Source organism: Gekko japonicus, unplaced genomic scaffold, assembly GCF_001447785.1.
Source record: "Gekko japonicus isolate JY-2015 unplaced genomic scaffold, Gekko_japonicus_V1.1 scaffold2261, whole genome shotgun sequence".
NCBI lineage: Eukaryota > Metazoa > Chordata > Lepidosauria > Squamata > Gekkonidae > Gekko > Gekko japonicus.
Window position 1 is genome coordinate 32284 of NW_015175431.1, and position 21180 is coordinate 53463.

At 41.7% G+C, this 21180-nt stretch overlaps 1 protein-coding gene across 1 annotated transcript; it reads left to right on the plus strand.

Annotated features, from left to right (window-relative positions):
- Nucleotides 1-1874: 1874 nt before the first annotated feature.
- TECTB (tectorin beta) lies at nucleotides 1875-15462 on the plus strand (the record flags this gene model as incomplete). The annotated part of the gene is made up of 8 exons (XM_015425832.1): nucleotides 1875-2065; nucleotides 3716-3858; nucleotides 3962-4034; nucleotides 7341-7444; nucleotides 7523-7606; nucleotides 8847-9009; nucleotides 14617-14686; nucleotides 15383-15462. Coding segments are annotated over 8 exons (908 nt in total), but the record flags the coding sequence as incomplete, so codon positions are not given.
- Nucleotides 15463-21180: the final 5718 nt, after the last annotated feature.

Genomic DNA, 21180 nt, shown 5'->3' on the forward strand with positions numbered 1-21180 from the left:
CATTTACAAATGTGAAATCTTGCTTGTATTTTCTCTGTACAGCAAGATACGATAAAGCACATACATTAATCTTAACTTATATTGTGTATGAACCAATCCAAATTACACATTTAAGTTCAATTGATTCCAAATTCTGAATTCTCTCCCAATGAAATCCATGACACTAAAAACTTATTTGACTTTGAGTGGACCATGCCCAATATTGGCTATGCTTTCCCCTACCTTTTATTATTATTGATCATTTATGCATTTTTAAATCATTTTTAGCCATCTCAAGTACCATGTGAAACGGGTCCAGTTATCCCGTTTTTTATATTTGAGAAGGAAGTCCAAAGGACAGTGGATGCATTCAGACCAAACAAACCTCAGTCTGTTCATGACAAGAACAAGTCCTCGCGCTCCCAAACTCCCTCCCCCTTTCTCTTATGTACTTGCCAAGACATAGCTTGGAATTAACCTGCAACTTGTTGAGATGTCCCAGTTGGGCAATTTAACATACTGTGATTTGTTTCTTGCTTAGAAACATGCATTCTAAACTAAACCTGGCTGACAACAAATTGTAGCTAGTTCTAAGCCAGAGCATTCATTCTCTGCATACAAGGGGTGTGAGAGAGAACTTTGCTTACAAGTATAAGGTTTGTTCTTCTGAGGTTTGTTCTCAAACTTCTTTGAATGCAGTTTCTACAAGTAAGAATGTTAGCCTATGACCAGCTAGTGAGGTCAAGAGACTACTTCATGAAGTGGACAACTGACAGGACTAAATGTTTTCCTGTGACCTTGATCACTGTTATATGTTGTAATTTGGTCATATTAGGTCATACAAAGTTGCATTGATTTATATTTTTCCCATAGATGAAGGGGTAGCAAAAAATTGGGGTCACAAGGACCTTTGGATATTGTGATCCATCCTTTGGATATTGGATCCATCCAGCTTTTCCACTCAGTCTTACACAGCTCCCCTCTTTACTTCAGCCCCTATCCTACATGGTCCCATGGTCTTCAGCATTGCCTTTTTATGTGGTCTATGGGGATCCTTTTTTCCTATTTCATTAATGGAAAAGCTGGATGGATCCAACACTATGTTGTCTTTTTTCATCATATATCTCACAGATAAAGGAAACATTACAACTATAGCTATGTTGCTGCTTTACATAGTAGTTTAATGTGTCATTTATGCTTCTGTTCCTTTTTTGCTGAGTTCAGAATGTACTTTAGAGATTGTAGGACATTGTTCGGTCAGGTCCTGTGAGTATCTGTCGTCCTCTGCTTAGTGTGTAGTGCCTTTGTAATACATAATAGTGCATGTCACAATGGGCTGAACAAGACAAGATCCCCTTAGCATCACCCTTCAGCTTCAGTTAATATTGAATTACTATTTTGGCAGTAGCAGATGGCACCATGAGCTTAAACATTTGTTACACTGCTTAGTGCTCTTTTTTGAAGTCATGTCAAATTTGCTATGTACAGGTGTTTCTCTTCTGTATACAGCAAAGTACAACTGAACATTTTAAGAGACTGAGAAACAACAGAGTAGAAAAAATTAGAAAATAAGACTGTGGTTGTATCATACAACGTGTTGAATAAAGGTGCTCAAACCAAGGTGAAATTGAAAATCTTTTTAAAATATCTTGGAACATATTTTATGAGCACCTATACTATGGCAAATGTCAGTTTGTATCAGGAGATGATATGGTATCAGGGACAGAAAGCACCAGTAGTATATACAAGAGTTTGTCTTTTAAGCCAAATCTTACTAGAGCTCAACCTGGGACCATCAAGGTGAGGCCTGGGTTTATTGTTATTGTTGCTGTTATTATTACTAAAGGACAGAGTACATTTCTTAACTGTATCTGCACCTTTTCCCCCCCTTTTAGATGCCATTTTGGTGTATTGCTATCCTAAAACCATAATTACTAAAATCCCTGAATGTCCTTATGGATGGGAAGTAAATCAGCTGGCTCTTGGTGGGGTTTGCTACAATGGGGTCCATGATTCAGGGTATTACCAGTTTACAATCCCAGATCTGTCACCCAAAAATAAATCATACTGCGGAACCCAATCAGATGTAAGTAGACCAAATTAAAACCTTTCCTTCCTTGGATTTCATGATGATTTGTTCAGTACATGTGTGTATGTTGTGCTGTCAAGTCACTTCTGACATATGGTGACCCTATACATTGATGTCCTCCAAAAGGTCCTATCACTAACAGCCATTCTCAGGTCTTTCAAACTGAGGGCTGTGGCTTCCTTGGTGAAATCAATCCATCCCATGTTGGGTCTTCCTCTTTTCCTGCTGGCTTCAACTTTTCCTAGCATTATTGTCTTTTTTTCAGTGACTCTTCTCTTCTCATGATATGACCAAAGTATGATAGCCTCAGTTTAGTCATTTTAACTTCTGGGGAGAGTTCAGGCTTGATTTGGTGTAGAACCCACTTATTTGTCATTTTGGTGGGCCACAGTATCCATAAAACTCTCTTCCACCACCATATTTCAAAGGAATCTACTTTCTTTCTGTCAGCTATATATATTTTTAAGGATCACCACTTAAATTTGCCATGCAGCTAAGAAGCCTGGACTAAAGCAGAGAGATTTAATACTATTAATTTAGCCCTTGCTAAAGCCAAATTTCATTTTTAAATGGTGATAACTTTTCTTATATTATAGTAATTGTTTCCTGGGAAACTTTTACTGTTAGCATAAAAGCAATATTATGCTAAAAATGTCTTTAGAATGTTGGAATACTGAGCAGCATCTCTTAAAAATGGTTTTCTTCTCCATAACAAAGTTTAATACATTTCCCCTTGTTAAAATGTGTTTGACACAATAGATTGAGACAATCAAAACTGAGTTAATATGCTGGATGTTATATTACACATTAATATAATACAACCCAGCTATATCAAATTGCTTATTTGGACTATCAGTTTAAAGAATAGCATCTTGCCTTGTTAGGGATACATTTGTAGATTAGAAGTAATGAGCACAAATATTTTGAAACAAGCAATATAAACATATTTGCAGAACTTGGCATATGGCCCTGAATGACTTTAAAAAACAATTATGATATTGGAGCACTTGAATACCATTCTTATTCAATGTATCTACACAACAGTGGGTTTTCCTTTATTTCTCTTCAGAACCACCCTGAGCCTGTTTGCAGGGGAGGGCAGCATACAAATCAAATCAATCAATCAATAAAAGACATTCTATAGGGAACCATCAGTTACGGCTTAGGGCTGGTTCATTACTCAGCTTGTGATGCTCTTGACATCATGGATGAGTGACTCCATTCTCTTTCCACCTTGCACCTAAAACAGCATGGGAGCTCATGTCTGCATGTCACATTCAGGCAATTCTTTCTCCTGAACAGCATGTTGGAAGAAACACATACTCGCACCCTTGGAGAAAGCCATTAAAGTTGATCCTAGATTGGATAAATATGTGAATCAGCCCCAGAAATATAAAATGTTAAGCAAAAAAAAAGAAGTGTGCTGCCTTAAAACCTTAACATCAGTGAGCTGAATTATTATAGGCAAGAACCTACTCCATCAGATGAAACATCCTATTGTTTTTCTCCTTCTGCATTGTTTTAACATGTGAAGCCATGTGGGTGCTTATCCGGAATGTTTAAAAAGTAACCACAGAACTGACAATTTATTACCAGAATTGTATTTGTTCTGCAGAAATTTATCTCTGTATCTTTCCTCTGGTGCAGTTTAAAAGCTCCATCTATCATTTCTATAACTCCATCACCTCCAATGACAGCTCAGTGATTGTGAAGAGTCAGCCTGTGAACTATTCATTTACATGCACGTACCATGCAAACTATTTGGTGAACCATGCTGCCTTTGACCAAAGGTAACTCTGCCTTGATTGGTTGAAGCTCCGTTTCTTAGAATATGCCTCACTATACTTTCAATGGCGTATGATTTAGTCATATGACTTTTTCTGCCTCTTTTAGAGTGGCAACAGTTCATGTGAAGAATGGCAGCTCCGGTTCATTTGAAAGCCAATTGTCCCTCAACTTCTATACTGTAAGTACTCTGCTGATATCCAGAGTCAGTTTCACAAGGCTGGGAGGAACTGGATGGGTCACAGTCTCATGGAATTTAGGACCAGGGAGTCTCTCAGTGCTGCAACAGTAAAGAGAATTTGGTCACAACTGTATATGGTGTACCATAGAATACAGACATACCACAGAACACAGATAGAACTTTTCAGAATTCTAATGGGTGCATGCAGGAAGTTTGTTGAAAAACTTGTCATGCACTTACTCCCAGTTGAAGCTGAGACTATATATTTTTGGTGCTATCTTCTATGTGATTACTATTTAATTCATACAAGCCATCACTTGGTGTTGTGTCATTAAATGATGACAATCGTGTATGTATTTACTTACTACACTGAAAGCCAGATCCACAACTCAAGGCACAACCATAATCCAGTAGATCTTAAGTATTTTTATTTATGGGATTCTTGGCTAACATGATGAGGACAGTGGTCCTGAACAATGAAGTCACTCCACTGATTTCAATTGTATTTAAAAATTTGTAGTGAAAATGAGACTAATGCAGAGATTCTTAACAGCATAACACCCAACATGCCTCTTTTCTAGACTGTTTTCTGCATTGATGTTTGTTGTTATATAACAACATAACAATGTATTAAGTACAGTATCTCATACATTTCCTTTATTAGTATCAACTTTTGCTGATGCTTTCACAAAGTATGTTATTACTGTAAGAAACCATTAGAAACTGGCCAAAAGTCACAAACACAGGGCAATGTGTATCTTGTCTTTTAGGTCTCACTACACATAGAAGTTCCTTTCATTCCTCCTGAAATTTACCTAGATATCCTCTGAATGCAGAAGATGCTTAGTGTTCTCTTGGGATCTTTACTCTGCTTTGTATTTGGTTTCTAAAGATTGTCCTGTGCCATGAAGCTTTTTATCTGAAAGTTCTGCCCCCCTTTTCAGGATTCTGAATGTGTGAGCAGCACACATGCTGCTTGACTACAAATCAAGCCCAATTTTTCCCATCGGATCTCAGACAGAGAATGGTCTAGATATTACCATGAATAACTGAAGAGGCCGGACCTCAAGATACTATGAATGGATTCTTTACAGGGATCTGGTGACTGGCATTTTCCCATGTCCCCACAGCAATAGATGTCAGTAAATCTGCAGTGTGTCTGCTTGTATAATCCTGATTTACTTCTGATGCCAAGTAATTTCAAGCAAGACACTGTTAGCAAGCTACATGCAACAGTTATGTAACTATTTATAGTTTGACAGTGAAGAGGGTTATGCAGGTAAATACCTGCAGAGATTTTGTCTCCCTAATTACATTATGTTGGGATAGATGTCATTTATCCTTATTTGCAGTGCTTCAGAGTTAAATTCACTATGCCAAAATTTGGACATACAGGGCACCCTGATTTTCTAAATAGTCTAGACTAGAATAGAATAGTCTTTGCAGAACTGTATTGACTCAAAATCGTACATGGGCAGAAAACCATACCCCTCTCCCTCCCCTGATCTGCCACAGGGTAGCCAAACTCCAAGTGGTGGCTAGAGATCTCCTGCAATTACAACTGACTTTCAGGTGACAGAGTTCAGTTCACCTGGAGAAAATGGCTGTTTGAGAAGGTGGGCTCTATATCATTATACCCTATTGAAATTCCTCCCCTCCCCAAGCCCCACCCTCCTCAGGCTCCACCCCCAAAATCTCCAGATATTTCCCAACCCAGACCTGGCAGCCCTATGCTGCCTATGCTGCCACCATCCTCTGTCTGTGTGATCCTGGTCTTATGACCAAGCTTCCTACTGCTGCTGTATTTTATGCACAGAATGTGAGCAGATTTGTGTTTCTAGGCAGGCAAAAATGTTTAGGGACCATGTCATCATCTTATTTAGACAACCACAGTTTTAAGCAAAGGCACAGTTTCAAAAACACCATATTATTTTCTCTGATTTGTGTCAGTCAAGTTTGGTTTGTAGCATGTGATGTATATTCTTATACCATTTCACGCACCAATTCCAGCATTTTAAAATTTGGAATTACAGAGAAGTAACTGTGTTGGTCTGTTACAGCAAAAACAGTCATGTGGTACTTTAAAGGCTGACATGTTTATTTTTGGATAACCATTCATGGACCAGAACCCACTTCATCAGAGCCATCAACCTCTAGTCCTCAAGAGTTTACACTCAAATAAAAAAGTGTTAGTCTTTAAAATGTTGCAAGACTCCTGTTTAACATTTGGAATGAAGAAATCTAGGTGGTGCTTGGTGGACTCTCAGCTCACCAGAGAGTCCATGCTGAATGGAGTGACTTTTTAGATGCAGTTCCACACTGGATGGCTAGCAGCTTATAGTCACAGAACAGCTATCTTAGCAGTGCTGGCTTTATATCCAGTTCTTTGGTGCTGCAACAGCATTGGGTATGTTATGTGCCATCAAGGTGCTTCGGATTTACAGCAGCCCTATGAATTAATGAACTCCAAAACGTCTTATGATTGACAGCCTTGCTCAGATCTTGCATATTGAAGACCATGGCTTCCTTTATTATTAGTTCTTCCTCTTTTCCTACTGCCGTTAACTTTTCTTAGCATTATTGTGTTTTCCAGTGAGTCCTGCCTTCTCATGATGTGACCAAAGTATGATAGCCTCAGTATAGTCATTTTAGATTCTAGGGAGAATTCAGGCTTGATTTGACCTAGAAACCATTTATTTGTCTTTTTGGTGGTCCATGGTATCTGTAAAGCTCTCCTCCAACACCATATTTCAAATGAATCAATTTTCTTCTTGTCAGCTTTCTCTACTATCCAACTTTTATTTATTTATTTATTTATATTTAAATTTATGTCCCGTCCTCCCCGCCATGGCGGGTTTAGGGCGGCTAACAAGATATGTATAAATATATACATTAAAATTCCAATATATATACTAAAAACAACATTAGATTAACATTACAATATAAAACACATAATCATAATACAGATGGCGACACTCTGTCATCATTTGAATGGTCACCACCAGGCTCCTGCCAGGTTGTTAATCATCCGGCTGGTGGGGATGTTGATGTTAAGGCCAGGTTGGTGGTGTTATTGATATTAGAGCCAGGGCCATGATGTCAAGGCGCCCCCTACTTGAAAGCCTGGCCTTTCCCTATCCTACATAGTAATGGGGAATACCATAGTATGAATTACCTTGGTCTTGTTCTCCAGTGACACTTCCTTACACGTAAGGATCTTGTCTAGCTCTTTTATGGTTGCCCTTCCAAGCCTCAATTACCTTTTGACTGTATTACATTAACTTATGGCACCATTTTCTTTCTTAGAATGCCAAGTTTACAACCAAGAAGGAAGCCCCTTTTGTAGTTGAAACTGCAGACATTGGCTCAGATATATTTGCTGGAGTAGAAGCAAAGGGCTTAAGTGCCAGGTATGGCTTTTAATATCAATCACCCCCACTAGGAAACTGTCACTCCTGCATTGCTCACATCTGTTTGTTCTTCCTCAGGTTTAAAGTAGTCTTGACCAATTGTTGGGCTACCCCTTCATCAGAGTATTTCTATCAAATCCAGTGGCCTCTGATAACTAAGGGGTAAGTAATGTTCTGAGTTTGTCCAAATGAGACTTCTTTCCATGAAACGGAGCACCATTGGTTAAGTATATCTTTTGTTCAGTAGGCCATTCCGGATAGCTAGTGGGGGATCAGCAGGTGGGACTTCTTAACAGTTGTGGTACATTTTGTGGTTGATCCAGCCATTCAGCATAATCACATAGTGCAGCACTGTTGAGACTACATCAGACAGTAGATAGGGATTACATTTCAATGTTTCTCCTTTTGAAAGAGAGATATGATACAGCTCATCAAGGAGAGATCTAGGCAAAAATCTTCTCCTTAACAAATTATTATGCCACTAAGTTTCAGGGGCCAGAGACAACTTCACTAGATGTGTGAAATGTTACCCTCAGTTCTTGCTGCAATGGACTAACATGAAATTTCTGCTTAGTGTGTTACTTCTGTTTTAATATAGAAGCACTTAAGCATCTAATCAGATTATCACTGTCCCAACAGAGCTGTGTGGTTATCCTGAGTGTCTAATTAGGTCAAGGGACATGTAAATAATTCAAATCATAAACATATTCCAGGTATATAGAAGTAATATAAAATTTCTGAAATTAGTTGGTTAAGTTTCCCCATATGCATTTTCCAAGCCTGGGATACCTTCCCATTAAATAATACAGGTTATTTACAAAAAGGGCTTTGGAACTTCAATTCCAGGCACATTTATCTGTGAGTAAATCCCAACAAATTCAGGCAGACTTGTTGACACAAGTAGGGCTGTATTCCTGTTATCTGTGTATTGAGAATTAAGCTATCCATTATTCTGTGCAACTTACTTTAGTATAGCACACATAGGAAAAAGTTTCCCAAGCAAGATAACTGTCAAGGTAACTATCATAGATGAGTCTTCCTATAATACTGAAACATTGAAAGGTGGGTCACTTGTTTTATCGATTCAGCATAGTACAGTATAGTTTCAATATAATGACACTAATGTAGAGTGTGCATGTGTGCTTGATATATAAGTAGTGTGATCTGAGCCAATTAATGGGTGTGATTCTCCAAGAACAGATGATCTAGCATGCTCAAATGTGTCTGCCTGGCTGTTTTTTTTCTTGCACAAAATGGAATCAAACATCTAAGTATACTTGGTCTACTGCAGTACATATGTCCTAGTTCTGCAATAGCCAAGATGGGTGCAATGATGTTATCAGAGATAGCACTACATTGTGACTGTTCTCATTCTCATACTGCCTGCTGTCATGTCGCTCAGATGTGCAACAGATAGCTCCATTATTGTACATGAAAATGGGAAAGACAGCCGAGCTACCTTCCAGTTTAATGCATTCCGGTTTCGAAATGTTCCCAAGCTTTCCAAGGTGTGGCTGCATTGTGAGACACATGTGTGTGACAGTGAGAAGTTCTCTTGCCCTGTGGTAAGTTCTTTATGTGTAACCAGCATTATAGCCTAGGCTGCAGAATTGTGACCCCCTGTCCCAAGGTTCCATTAAAAAGTGGATATTCATTTCAGCAGTAGATAGCTTTCTTTAAAACTTTTTAAATTCCATTATGCCATAAGCCACTATAAGCCTTAAGTGCAGTGCACACATTAGGGGCACCAGCGTTCTAGTCCCTGTTGAGCCTAGAAGCTCTTTGGATCAGTCAGTGATATTTCACCCTAAGTTATTGCACAATACGTTTGTGAAGAAAATAAAAAAGTCCATATATTTATTTATTTATTTATTTATTATTTATATTTTTATCCCGCCCTCCCCGTAGGCTCAGGGCGGCTTCTCAGAGCATCCCAGAGGAAAGCATACAAATGCAATAAATAGAAAAGTAGAAAGATATGGTTCTGCTCAATAGGCGGAGCCAGAAGATATTATCAAACTGTGCCTTTGTAAATGAAAATAGGTCCAGTGTTCCTAGATGTCAAACCTAGACTGAGGGTAAAATTAGAAGTGTTCTGTAATTACTTTTCCTAATAACTTAAAAAAAATATATGTGACCACAGAAACTGTGAGCTCAAGGGAAGATCACCAGCATGGGGATGGGAATGATTAAATTTTTTGCTCCTGAAATTATTTTTGTGTTCCAAATTGACATTTTGGGGTACCCATAGCTTTGCCCCAGAACAGGCAAACAAAGGAATTTTTAGGGGATGGTGGTGTAATTATTTATTTATTTATCAAATTTATATCCCACTTCCTGTCCCCTAAATGAGAATAGAGGGGGCTATGAGAATATGGCAAGGAAGGAATTAAATAGCCCTTTCTCTTCTGTACCAGTGTTCTCCTTAAAGTAGCCCTTGTGCCTGTGTTCTGTTATAACAAAAGAATAGCGGTGCCCCTGACACTGATTTTCCTTTTAAAATAGAAAAAATAATTACAGAACAACATCTAATCTGTAGTTCTACCCTGAAAGGCCCCTTGATTAAAAAAAATCCTACATAGAAGGCACTGCCTTGCTCTGCATGCCCACAGTGTCTATGTGGCTAATAAAAGTTTTCCAGGACATAAACATTTTGGGCAAATGAAAGAAAATTACACCTTTGTTTATCTGAAAGATGGATGGCATCTGGTGATAGATAAAATGGTTTTTGTGTTTATGAATCGTGCCAAATCATTCAACATCATTCTTAATGCCTTCTTGGATAACAAAAGTGTCATCTTTCCAAATCTTGTCTTAATAGTACTGACTGTTGTACGCTCTGCTGACTGACTGTTGACTAAATTGCTGAGGCAATAGGGGAGGATGATGTTGTATTACAATAAAATCGGAGCAGGAAGCATGCATAGGATAACACTAGACACAACACAAAGTAGCAGCAGTTCACCTAGGAAACCATGTCCATCTCAGATACAAAATTGGGATTAGTCACCCCTTTCTTCCACCATGGTGGTACATATAAAGAAACTCTGCAGCAGGCAAGGTCCTCTGATGTTCCCAGAAGCACACCACATCCCCTTTTTCAGTGTCAACCATGTCTTTTGACCTGAGTAGTTAAATTTCACTCCCCCTTCTGCATCAGCCATTTATTTATATGGGCATTTTTAATCTGCTTTTCTCCACTCAAGGTGGATTCAGTGTGGCTTACAATATCTCCACTCTCATGCAACAGACAAACACAAATATTTCAACCAACCAACAAAGCTACCTGCTGTCAACAAAAGTAATGCACTGGGAGGGGGAAGGGAAGAGCAGGGGATAACATTCTGCCTTTGATGGCTACAGTCTCTCCCCAGGCAAGCAGGCGGGCAGGCACTCATGCTTAATCCTTGCCTTGAGGACAAACGGAAAAGGATCTTGGGGCATCTTAACAACTAACAAATCTGTCAAAACATAAGATTGCGTGGGCTAGAGGTCACATTGTCAGATGTTTCAAATGGATTATCAGTCAGCAAAATACATATAGCAAATGCAGCAAAATACATAAAAAATATGAACTGCAGATTGTGACATTTTTATGCAAAACTCAAAGCTCTATGACTGTTTGCACAGCCTATAGTTAATAATCATTATTTAGGCTAATTGTGTTAAGCAATTTAACACCTGTAGTAGATATGAAAGGTTTTAGGTCTGTTTAAGCCTTTGTCAATGCAGTCAAACGTATTAATGAATTCTAATTCATCTGTTTGTTGCTGGATGTTCCATTTGAAGTCCCTTTATTGAACAATGATTACTTTCAGATCAGCAGCAGAATGTCCTGGCAGACGGAGATATTCTCCTACAAGTTTCTGAATGTTGCATTTTTACATGCTGTATTTCAGTCCATTTTTTTTTTTATGATTGATTAGGATAGAGACTAATCTGTTTGTCCTCTCTAGACTGCAAAAGGGCATTGTTGACAAATAACTGCATTTATCATGTGGAGGACAAGCAAGTGAATGAGTCCTGATGATTTGGCTGACATTATTAAATCATGTAATAGTGTTTCCTGAGTGGATAAGTAGGCTTGCTGCAGAGGTTGGACTGAAATATCTGTTAGAAAATCAGTGGCTCTAGTGCAGGGGTGGCCAAACTGTGGCACGGGAGCCACATGCGGCTTTTGGAGCCCTCTCCTGCGGCTCATGAAGCTTGCCACCCCCCCCTCCACATTCCCCCCTTTGAAAGCCACTCCCCTCCCCTCTGCTGCCTTCTGCTGCTGGAAGAGAGCGCAGAAAAGAGAGGAGGAGCAGCAGCCCCAGCTGCTGGGGGCTCAACAGCGGGGGAGGGATCAGCTAAGAGAGCTGCCGGTGCTGCCGGGGAAGCTGGTTTCTGTGCGCCCTGCTTGTCAGCCTGCCAGCACCCTGGGGTGTAGGCAGGCAAGGCAGCAAGCTGATCTGGAGGCACCCTCTTTGGATGCCCCTGGAATTGGACCCCCTGGACCAATTTTCTCAAAACTTTGGGGGTCATTTGGGGAGAGGCTGGAGCAGCCACGATCCACATTTGGAGCTTCTACCTCAAACCCCCTCCCCCCAGCCCCCTGCAAACTTTCCAGAGGATTTTTGCCATTGACTTCAATGGCCCCATTGGATATAATGGACCCGAATTTTTGGGGTTTCCCGAAAAGTTTTGGAAATCTATGCTTTACCAGTATAGATATTCAGGATTTATTGGGTTTCCCCCCAAAAAATTGGGTTCAATAAATCCGAATTTTACTGAATTTTGTTTGCACACTCCTAGTGTTTGGGGGGATGCCATCTGCTGGGGAGGGAGATCGGGAGGGCTTCAGCCAGGCTGCATGGTTGCCTTTCCACCCTCCATGGGTGTTAAACACGGTGAAAGGCTCTTCATGGGCCTCTTGCTGCCAGTGCCATGGGGGGGTTGCAGGGTATGCCCTCTGCCAGGGGGAGGGAGAGCCCCAGCCAGGGTACACGGTTGCCTTCCCCCCTCCATGGGGGCCTTTGAACAGCACAGCGAGAGGCTTTTCATGAGTCTCTTGCTACAAGTATCATGAAGGTGACTGTGGGGATAGCAGACAGAGCACCATCAAAGATGGCTTGTCCATGATGGCTGTGGTACCTCTGCCATTTCACAAAGCAATATCTGTTTTTACCACTTTTGTTTTTCTGTTTTTACCACCTGGGGACTTTGGGGGTGGTGTCTTGCAAGGATGTGACATCACTTTATGATGTCATGTCCTATGATGTCACTTCCAGGTCAAAATCATGTGACATCACTTCTGAAGCTCCACCCCTTCCAATGACATCACATCCTGTACCCCTTCCTGCGATATCACTTTCAGACCACTCCCCTAAACCTGCCTCTTCCGCCGAAGTCACCTTGCAGCTCTTGAGCATCTGACATTTAGTCTTTGTGGCTCTTACGTGAAGCAAGTTTGGCCACCCCTGCCCTAGTGAGTAACTGTTAGGGTGCTATTCATAAGGACCAAGGCATACCATTGTTCAAAGTGGGCTGCAGTTAATTGATTATTGGGAAAGGGCTGTGACTCAGTGGCAGAGCATCTGCCCCTCACCTGAAACAAAACACAGGTCATGGGCTAAACTGGGAAGTTTATTTACAACAAGCTGATCTGCATTACTAAGTTAACACATTAAAGCATGGGTTGTCTCTGGCTTGTAAGGCAGGCTTCCTAATAGGGCAAAACTACCCCAGCTCAGAGCCAGGTCCAGAATCCTTCTGAACCTTTCTCCTCATGGCCTGCACACAAGTGCATAGAGGGGATGGAGGGGCATAGTCATATGTCCCCCCTGAACCCCAAAGAGGCCCCCACTGAGCCACCTAGACTGACAAGATGATACCTCAATTTGGGTCATACATATGATACATATGAGAGCTATAAACCACATCAGTGGTGTTCTGTGACTTTCTCTTCTAGGCTGGTCATGTAGTAGTCTGTCCTTAGGCACCAGTCTGGCTTTGTCAGTGTCTTTCTACACTTCATTGTCTGGGTATTTTAATTTATTAATGCCTAGTGTAAATCCTCTAGATGTGGGTCCCTCATATTACTCTTCTGCAAACTATACAGGACAACACAGACAGGCCAGTCTACACAGAAATTCGAAGTTTCACATTAAAAAATCACTACTTGCAGGAATATTGGGAGAATGTATCATATGCACCAACTACAGCCAAGCTCCTATACTTGTTATGTATCCTTCTAAGTTTTGCATATAAATGTCACCCTACCTATTTATACATTTTCTTTCCTTCTGCCTGTATACATTCTACTGATGGGCTTCTGCTTCAATAAATCTACTAGTCTTTATGGTGCCACAAGACTCTTTTTTGTTGTTTGCAGACTGACACAACTATATCAATGGGATTTGCTTGGAGGAGTAGGTAACCCTCAGTCCCTCTCAAAATTGAAATGAGATGCAACAAGTGTGCTTATTTGCAGGGCCGGCCCCAGCTTATTTTGCACTCTAGGCAAGGATCCCTTCTGGCACCCCCCCCCCGTGCGCCGCCCTCCCCCCCCCTGTGCATTGCCCCCCTCACTTGGGTGCTGCTGCCGGTGGCCAGAGGATTTCCGCACTGACTGACCCACTTTGCCTGGCTGCTGCCTCACCCAGCATCCCAGCGCCTTTCACAGCCCCTGCCGGTGGAGCTTCCCACGGGCTGGCGGGTCACAGGAATGGGCTGTGCTGGGTAGCCGGGTGCAGTTTGGCACCCCCAAGGGCCGGCCCGCTCTAGGCGAACACCTAGTTCGCCTAGTGAGCGAGCCGGCCCTGCTTATTTGTTCATACCCTCAGTATTGGTTCCATCTGCAATAACTTGCAACTGCAATCTTATGTGCACTTATATGGGAACACCTGCTTCCGAGTAAACACACACAGACTCAGACTAGTACAAACATATTTTTCTTCTACTACATAGTTTTTTCCACATCCACAGAAAGTCTAGCTATTAAAAGTGGACAAGGTTTAACATGAAATAATTTCTTCATGTACTTATACTGTGAGAGTTTATTCTTGTAGCCCATAGGGGGAAATTTCCTTTATTTAGTTCAGTTTCCATAGCTAGAGATAGATGTATGTTTTCTGCAACTCTCCAATTCTTCAATTAACATGGTATTAACTTGTTTTCCCTGTTATTTTGAGACATGTTCAAAACGAAGACAACGTATGGAGCCAACAGGTGGTGTTTTAATGGCTGAGCTCACTGTGAACAGTAAGTTGACAATATTTCTGTTTAGGGGTAGGATGTTACATTGCAAGACAGTAACACTCACTAGTTGCATGATGTGACAAATGTACAATGGCAGAGGTTAGCACAGCCCACACCCAACTGGAGATGATGGATCAGTTTGCCATTTCCCAGTGGGAGAAGTTCTTTGTGGCAGTGAGAGAAGGGAGCAGAGTGTAGGAGCGGAGTGCTCTCTGCTGTAACCTCCAGGCACTCTGTCTACTGGGAGATGCGTTGTTGCCCCTTCTTGGAACCCTGACTCTTTCACACTCTTTTTAGGCCTACCACATCTGTAGAGCTGAATGAAATGTGAGTCACCCCTGTGCTTCCTCTAGCATACCCACAATTGGGGAGAGGCAGTTGGGAAGGGCAAGGCAGTTGTAGTTTGTAGGGGAGGAGAGAAATGACCACGATAGAGATTTCCAAGGATGGTTTATGCCCGGTGGTCTATAAAAACCTGCAGCTAGCTCTTGGTGGGTTTTTAATTTGTTACTTAAGCAGAAGATAGGAAGAGCTAATACCATTTTAACACTACATTGATGACAAGTTAGGATGATTTGAAGAGATCCTGTAATAATGTACCAGAATAGACTTCTGATGTCAGTACTGTATTTCCTGTGGTTCAGACATCTGTTCTGTTCCTTCCTTGTACTGTTTATATCCTGTTTAATTTCTCTGAAGATAACACATGTTGGCTGAGTTCAGACTGGCAGTTTGGCCTGGCAGGCAAACGTTTCAGTAGTGGTTCAGTAGCGGATTAAAGGGGCGGGTTCACACAAGCACATCTGTCAGGCATCCCCCAGCCATACTCAAGCCATCTTGTGCTGCTTCCCTCCCGAGTTTAAAAGCTACCAGGTGAAAGTGGTAGTGAACCGTGTGTAGAGCGGGTTGATTCCAGTTCCCTGAGTATGAACGCAAGCGCTGCTAAGGTGGGAACAACCCGCAGTAATTGATAATAGGCACCAGCTGTTTCCCCCGGCAGGCGCCATTGGGGCCTGCACGATCATGCCCTATTTGCCGCTGCGCCCATGGGCGCATGCAGCCCAGTGTGAAAAGAGCTGCTAACAGCCCACCAGGGCGGCCCAACAGTGTGAATGCTCCATTGCGCTTCCTCCACAGTATCCTCCCGCTTCATTCGCTGCGGTGTAAACGGGAATACCACAACCAAGCCGTTCCAGGTCTGTTCCAGTTTTTCTTTGCAACAACTCCCTAGCACTTCAAATTGCCAGTCTGAACATGGCCATTAACAAAAACTGCACATACAGACTCTTGCCTGTTATGGCCCAGAGAACAAAAAAAAACCCAGTAGAATGTGCAGTATCTTAATTAAACTCAGAGATCTGCATAACACAGACTACAAAGAGCACCAGAATCCATAAACTATTGTGTGTGGAAGCAGGGAGGGGAAATAAACAACTTTGGAGGGGCATGCAGAAGTCTAAAAATTCATACCACCCCCAACATTGTTCATTTTCCCTCCCAGCTTGCATACACCATAGCCACTTCTATTAACACTGTGGGGTTGAGCTATGGAAAGCTCAATAGAAAATGTTTAACACTAGGGGTTGATGGTCAAATCACTATCTGATTAAAGCACAGATGAAATGGAAGAATTGTTCCATGAGGTGAGAGGGCACATTAAAATTGCCCTGCCCTCACAGAATGATGGATGCAGGTGGATTTTAAAACAATATGGGAAATACTTGCAGGAGATGGTAGATATTGTTATGTCAAGGTTGTCATGCTTGATTGGGGTAGCTGGTAGAGGTAGTTGAGGGCAATTAACACAGAGCATTGAGATACAGTTTCCCACTGTCTCACAGGCCCTTTGCTGCTTGGTAAACACTGGTGATGCAGACCATAACACAGTTTGTAAAGGTGATGAAAGGCTTCCTACAAATTTGTTAAAAGATACCAAAGAGGTCATTAGCCTCATCTGTAGGAATGTGTTCAGAATGCTAGGATTTGTGAAGACCATCGTGTAAAGTTTGAGCCATATCCTTCTGGGCTTGTTAGGTCAACTGAGCTGAACATATGATACTACTCACTAGAGTCATCAGTACCTCACTGGAGGGAGACAAGGGCCCCGGTCACACGGGCCGGATATCGTGGGGGGGGGAGGAGTGGCTAATTGCCCCAGCGCAGTTTAATCCACGATTACGCGATCAGACGGGCCAGTGGCACACCATGGGTCCTTTCCCTTGGCGCCAGCAGGTAAACGAGGGACCAGAGGGGAATGCCGCGCGCCAGCAGGATCACACCACGGTACTAGTTGGAGGTACTTGGAGGTACTAGTTTTTAAATGTGCATTGTTGGCGGTAAGCCACGGGTGTGCTCTACTTCACAGATGTTGGGGTGTGATTGCGCCCGGATAATCCGCCCACCTTCCGTGCCTCTCCCGCGGCAACTTTGCCGTGTGACCGGGGCCAAGATCTGTTTTTTAAAGAAAGTTAGAGGGCTTTCCCCCCTCCTCTCCCCATTGGAAAGCAAGCATGCTTTGGCAAACTTTCCCATTTTGGAGAGAAAATTATAGAAAGCATCATGGTAAACAGCCTTAGGAACATCTGAATGAAGCGTTCTTCATTGGCCCCTTCCAGCTGAGCCTGCAATCTGGTTATGTTATAACAACAGAATTGATAGCCTTTATATCTAGAAGCTAAAGGGGAAATAATACTTCTGCATCTCTCAGTAACATTTTGACACACTGGATCAACTAGAATATCTGATGGGGCCTACTGGGCTTACTCTTGAGTGGTTCCATTTGTATTTGGAGAGAGGCACTAAGTGCTGTAATTAGTAAAATAAGCCAAATACCCCAGTGTATATTCTGCAGGCTTTCAACAGATGCATGGTGGAATCCGTAAAAGATGGTGATGATATTGGTGGGAAATCCCCATTCCTTTTGGAAGGGTCAATCATCCTTTGATCTGATTTGAATTAAGGTTACTATTAGCCCTTCAAAACACATTCTATGTACCCCTGGGACTAAAACTACCTGGCACAGGTAACAGCTATGGCCAGAAGGATCTTGCTATCTTTAATAATGCCCTGAATCCTTTTAGATTCCCTGTGCTTTATAGGGGACTGTCCTTGAAAACAACATGGAAGCTAGCAGATATAAAATGTAAAACATTATTTAAATAAATAAATAAAATGTGGTCATGTGTTTGTAGTCACATTATTGTATTTTTTCATTCTTTTGTCTCTTGTGAATATTCTGCTTCTTCTTATTTCATACAGGTAGAGGTTTATCCAGAAATTACAACTTTTCAGGTAAAAATTAAAATACCAAACCTACCCCAAGCTACATATTATCCAGCATTACTTTGTCTGCATCCATGAAAACACTATACAGTAAAGAATTCTATTATATGGATGATTTCTGAATGATAATAGTCTTAACTTTGCTCACAATTAAATTGCCTTCCTGTAGGCTACATTTATAGACTAATTTTTTCTCATTTAGATGTAGTCTTCTAAGCCCTTCTGTACAAACCCACAGAAATTAATAAATGTTCCAAAGTGACAATGCTGTAGTCTGAGAGAGTACTTTTATAGTTACAATTTGTTACAACCCATCTCTTGCACCCACCTAAGAAGGTAGATGAGGCAAAAGGGGGGGAGGTGTTTGGAAGTAGAAGCAAGCTGAGTCCATTGTTTCTTTGGCCAAAAAGAGGACCTGACCTGGATAAGAAGCTTTTATAGGGGTAGGCCCTCATTACAACTTTCTCTATAACTGTCTCTGTGGCATTACATGTTTAATCTCTACCTGAACAATCCAGGCTCCAAGTTCAGGTACTTCCCAGCCCCCTTTTGCATGATGCATAAGATCATTTCATTAGTGTTGGTGGATTAGGGTTGCCAAGTCCCCGCTGTATGTAGAGCGGGGGACTCCAGCTCCATTCAGGAAGTGACAGGGCCGCGGTCATCCAAGGGAAAAACATAGAGTTTTCCCTCGGATGACCGCAGCCCCACCCCGGGTGCGCCCGCCGTGGCTGCGTCACTTCCAGGATACGTGCTGACGCCGGGCACATCACATGCTTTGGGGGTGGGGTTCCCTCGGGGCCCGATCTGCCGGTGGCGAGTAATGGGCCTCTGGGGCGGGGGTTTCCCCGCCCCCCCGGGGGGACTTGGCAAGCCTATGGTGGATAGTCCTGTTTTTTCCAATAAGGGTTATACAGTCTGATTCTGATCATGTTCACGTCACATATCATTATTTTAGAGATAGTGCAGGAACATCCAAATTTGCTTCCAGGTCCAAGTCAAGGCGTCAATATCGGATGGCTTTAAGCCACCATACCTGGCCTCAGGCCAGCCTTCTCCACGTGAACCTACCCAACCACTCCAGCCATCTTCAGAGGCTAGATGGGTGGCTGATTAGGACCTTGATCGTCGTCATAACAAAACTTTAGGACTCCCTCCCCTGAAAAATTAATCTATCTCCCTCTATCATTGTCTTCTGCCATTGGATGAAGGCTTTCTTTTATTTGGTGTTCTCTCACTAACTCTTATTAGCTTTCCTCTCTGTTTGTGTGGTTTATTTTTATATAGTTATATACATTTTTAATTTTTTTTAATTGTTTACCACCTTGGGGACACTAAGTTCAGTGGCAATCTGGCACATAAACATTTTAAATTAAATAAACTGTATTCTGATAGGGCAAAAGTCCTGCACATCAAGGTAGATGGGAGATTATGGTTGTGCAGTCTAGTTTTATTTTGCTGGTACAGATGTGTCCTATAAAAAGGGTATGTATGTTTGGAACAACTTCCCACTTCCAATTGAATATTAAAGCACTAAAAGGAAGCCTTTCAATTACTTGCTAAGATGACTATAAGACGCTGCAATCATCCAAGAAGATGCTGATAGTCTTTTTAATAGACATATAGTTTCTTTATTTAGGAGAAAGGAATACAAGGCCTATTCCAGAGACTTGAGTAAAACCTGGGCTAATATCCTAATATCCTGGAACTAATAGAAAAGATGAAATGGACTACTGAACATTGCAGTGACATACATTTTTTTAAAAGAATCTATGTTGTCATGGTGGCTTATGATTAGTAGAAATTTAGAAAATTTGAGACCACTCACTCACATGCTTGCTGTTTCTCTTTTCTTTACAGCTATTATTTGCCATTTATTCCTCATGCTTGGAGGCTGTGCAGTTTTACTATAATAGTCAGTCCAACTCATCAGCTGCTGATACATCACCTTCTTGGTGCCCTACTGCTACAGAAATGCTTACTTTACCCATTGTGTTATTTTACAAGAAAATTAAATAACATCTGCTTACGTTTTGTTTCTGTGACATTTGAAAATTACAATGACAATTTCTACCACCTGTGCACTTATTTTTTAATAAATCTCAAATCAAGAGGGACAACACCATAGCATAAGAAACAAGATGGTAATCAGAGTTTTCCGACGGCTAGGTCAAAGACTGCTGGCAACCTCAGTCTGCTTCCTGACTGTCAGCATTCTCAAGATTCTGGAAGCAATCAAGTCTTGCAGGGATCAGTTACCTTAACTCTCATGGATTTAAGATGGAGGTCACATTTAAAAATTTGGTTGGCAGACAAGGCCCTAGACATAGATGTTCCTGCCTTTAGATTCTCAGTTCTCAGATGTACCAATATGCAATCCCCCCCGTCAGGAAGAGGGGCTATCACAAGAACACATTACCAAGCAGAAATGAAAGGGCTTAGCTACATCCAAAGTCTTATGAGTCACATCACAGCATCTTTCTGACAGGTGAGAGAAGCTTGGTATAATCAACACATATTACAGAATGAACTATATGTGTGCTGAAAGACTGTGGGTCAAACTATGTGTTCTGTGGGAAATTGTTTTTTAGCCACGGGATGGGGAACTGAATTAGATCAGTGTTGTAGACTTGGGTAAAGGAGTTTTACCTATTCTACTTCTACCAGGCCATTTATCTAACAGAAATCTCCCCCTCCCTCAGCAGCTGTTAGCCTTGAAAGGGGGAGCTTAGTCCCCATATTGTTTCCCCACAATAGTTAATATTTTTAATTTGTATTTATTGGAGCATCTCTGTGCTACTTTTCTCCCTGAAGGGATACAGAGTAGTTTACAGAAAGTTCCAAATTATACTACCATTTAAGCAAATAAGATAAACAAAACACCAACATAGCTGGGCTGGTCTTGATCTGCCTATTGCAGGCCTCAGGCAGCAAGTTGTTAATTTGGTTCCCTTAAGCAAGAGGCCTCTATTTTTCTTATGGGTTCTCACCCTGGTGGGTACATGACTCTTAGTAGGAAGACACAGAGTACAAAGTGATACTTAGGCCCCGGTCACACGGAGCATTTGCCCCGCTGAAGGCATGGGAGTCCCGCGGAGTATCCGGGTGCGATCACACGGGAACATCTGGGAGGCGTAGCACTCCCATGGCAACCCCATGGCAAGCCGCCGAAGCCATGCAGTAAAAAACTAGCACACTGCATGTGCTAGCAAATG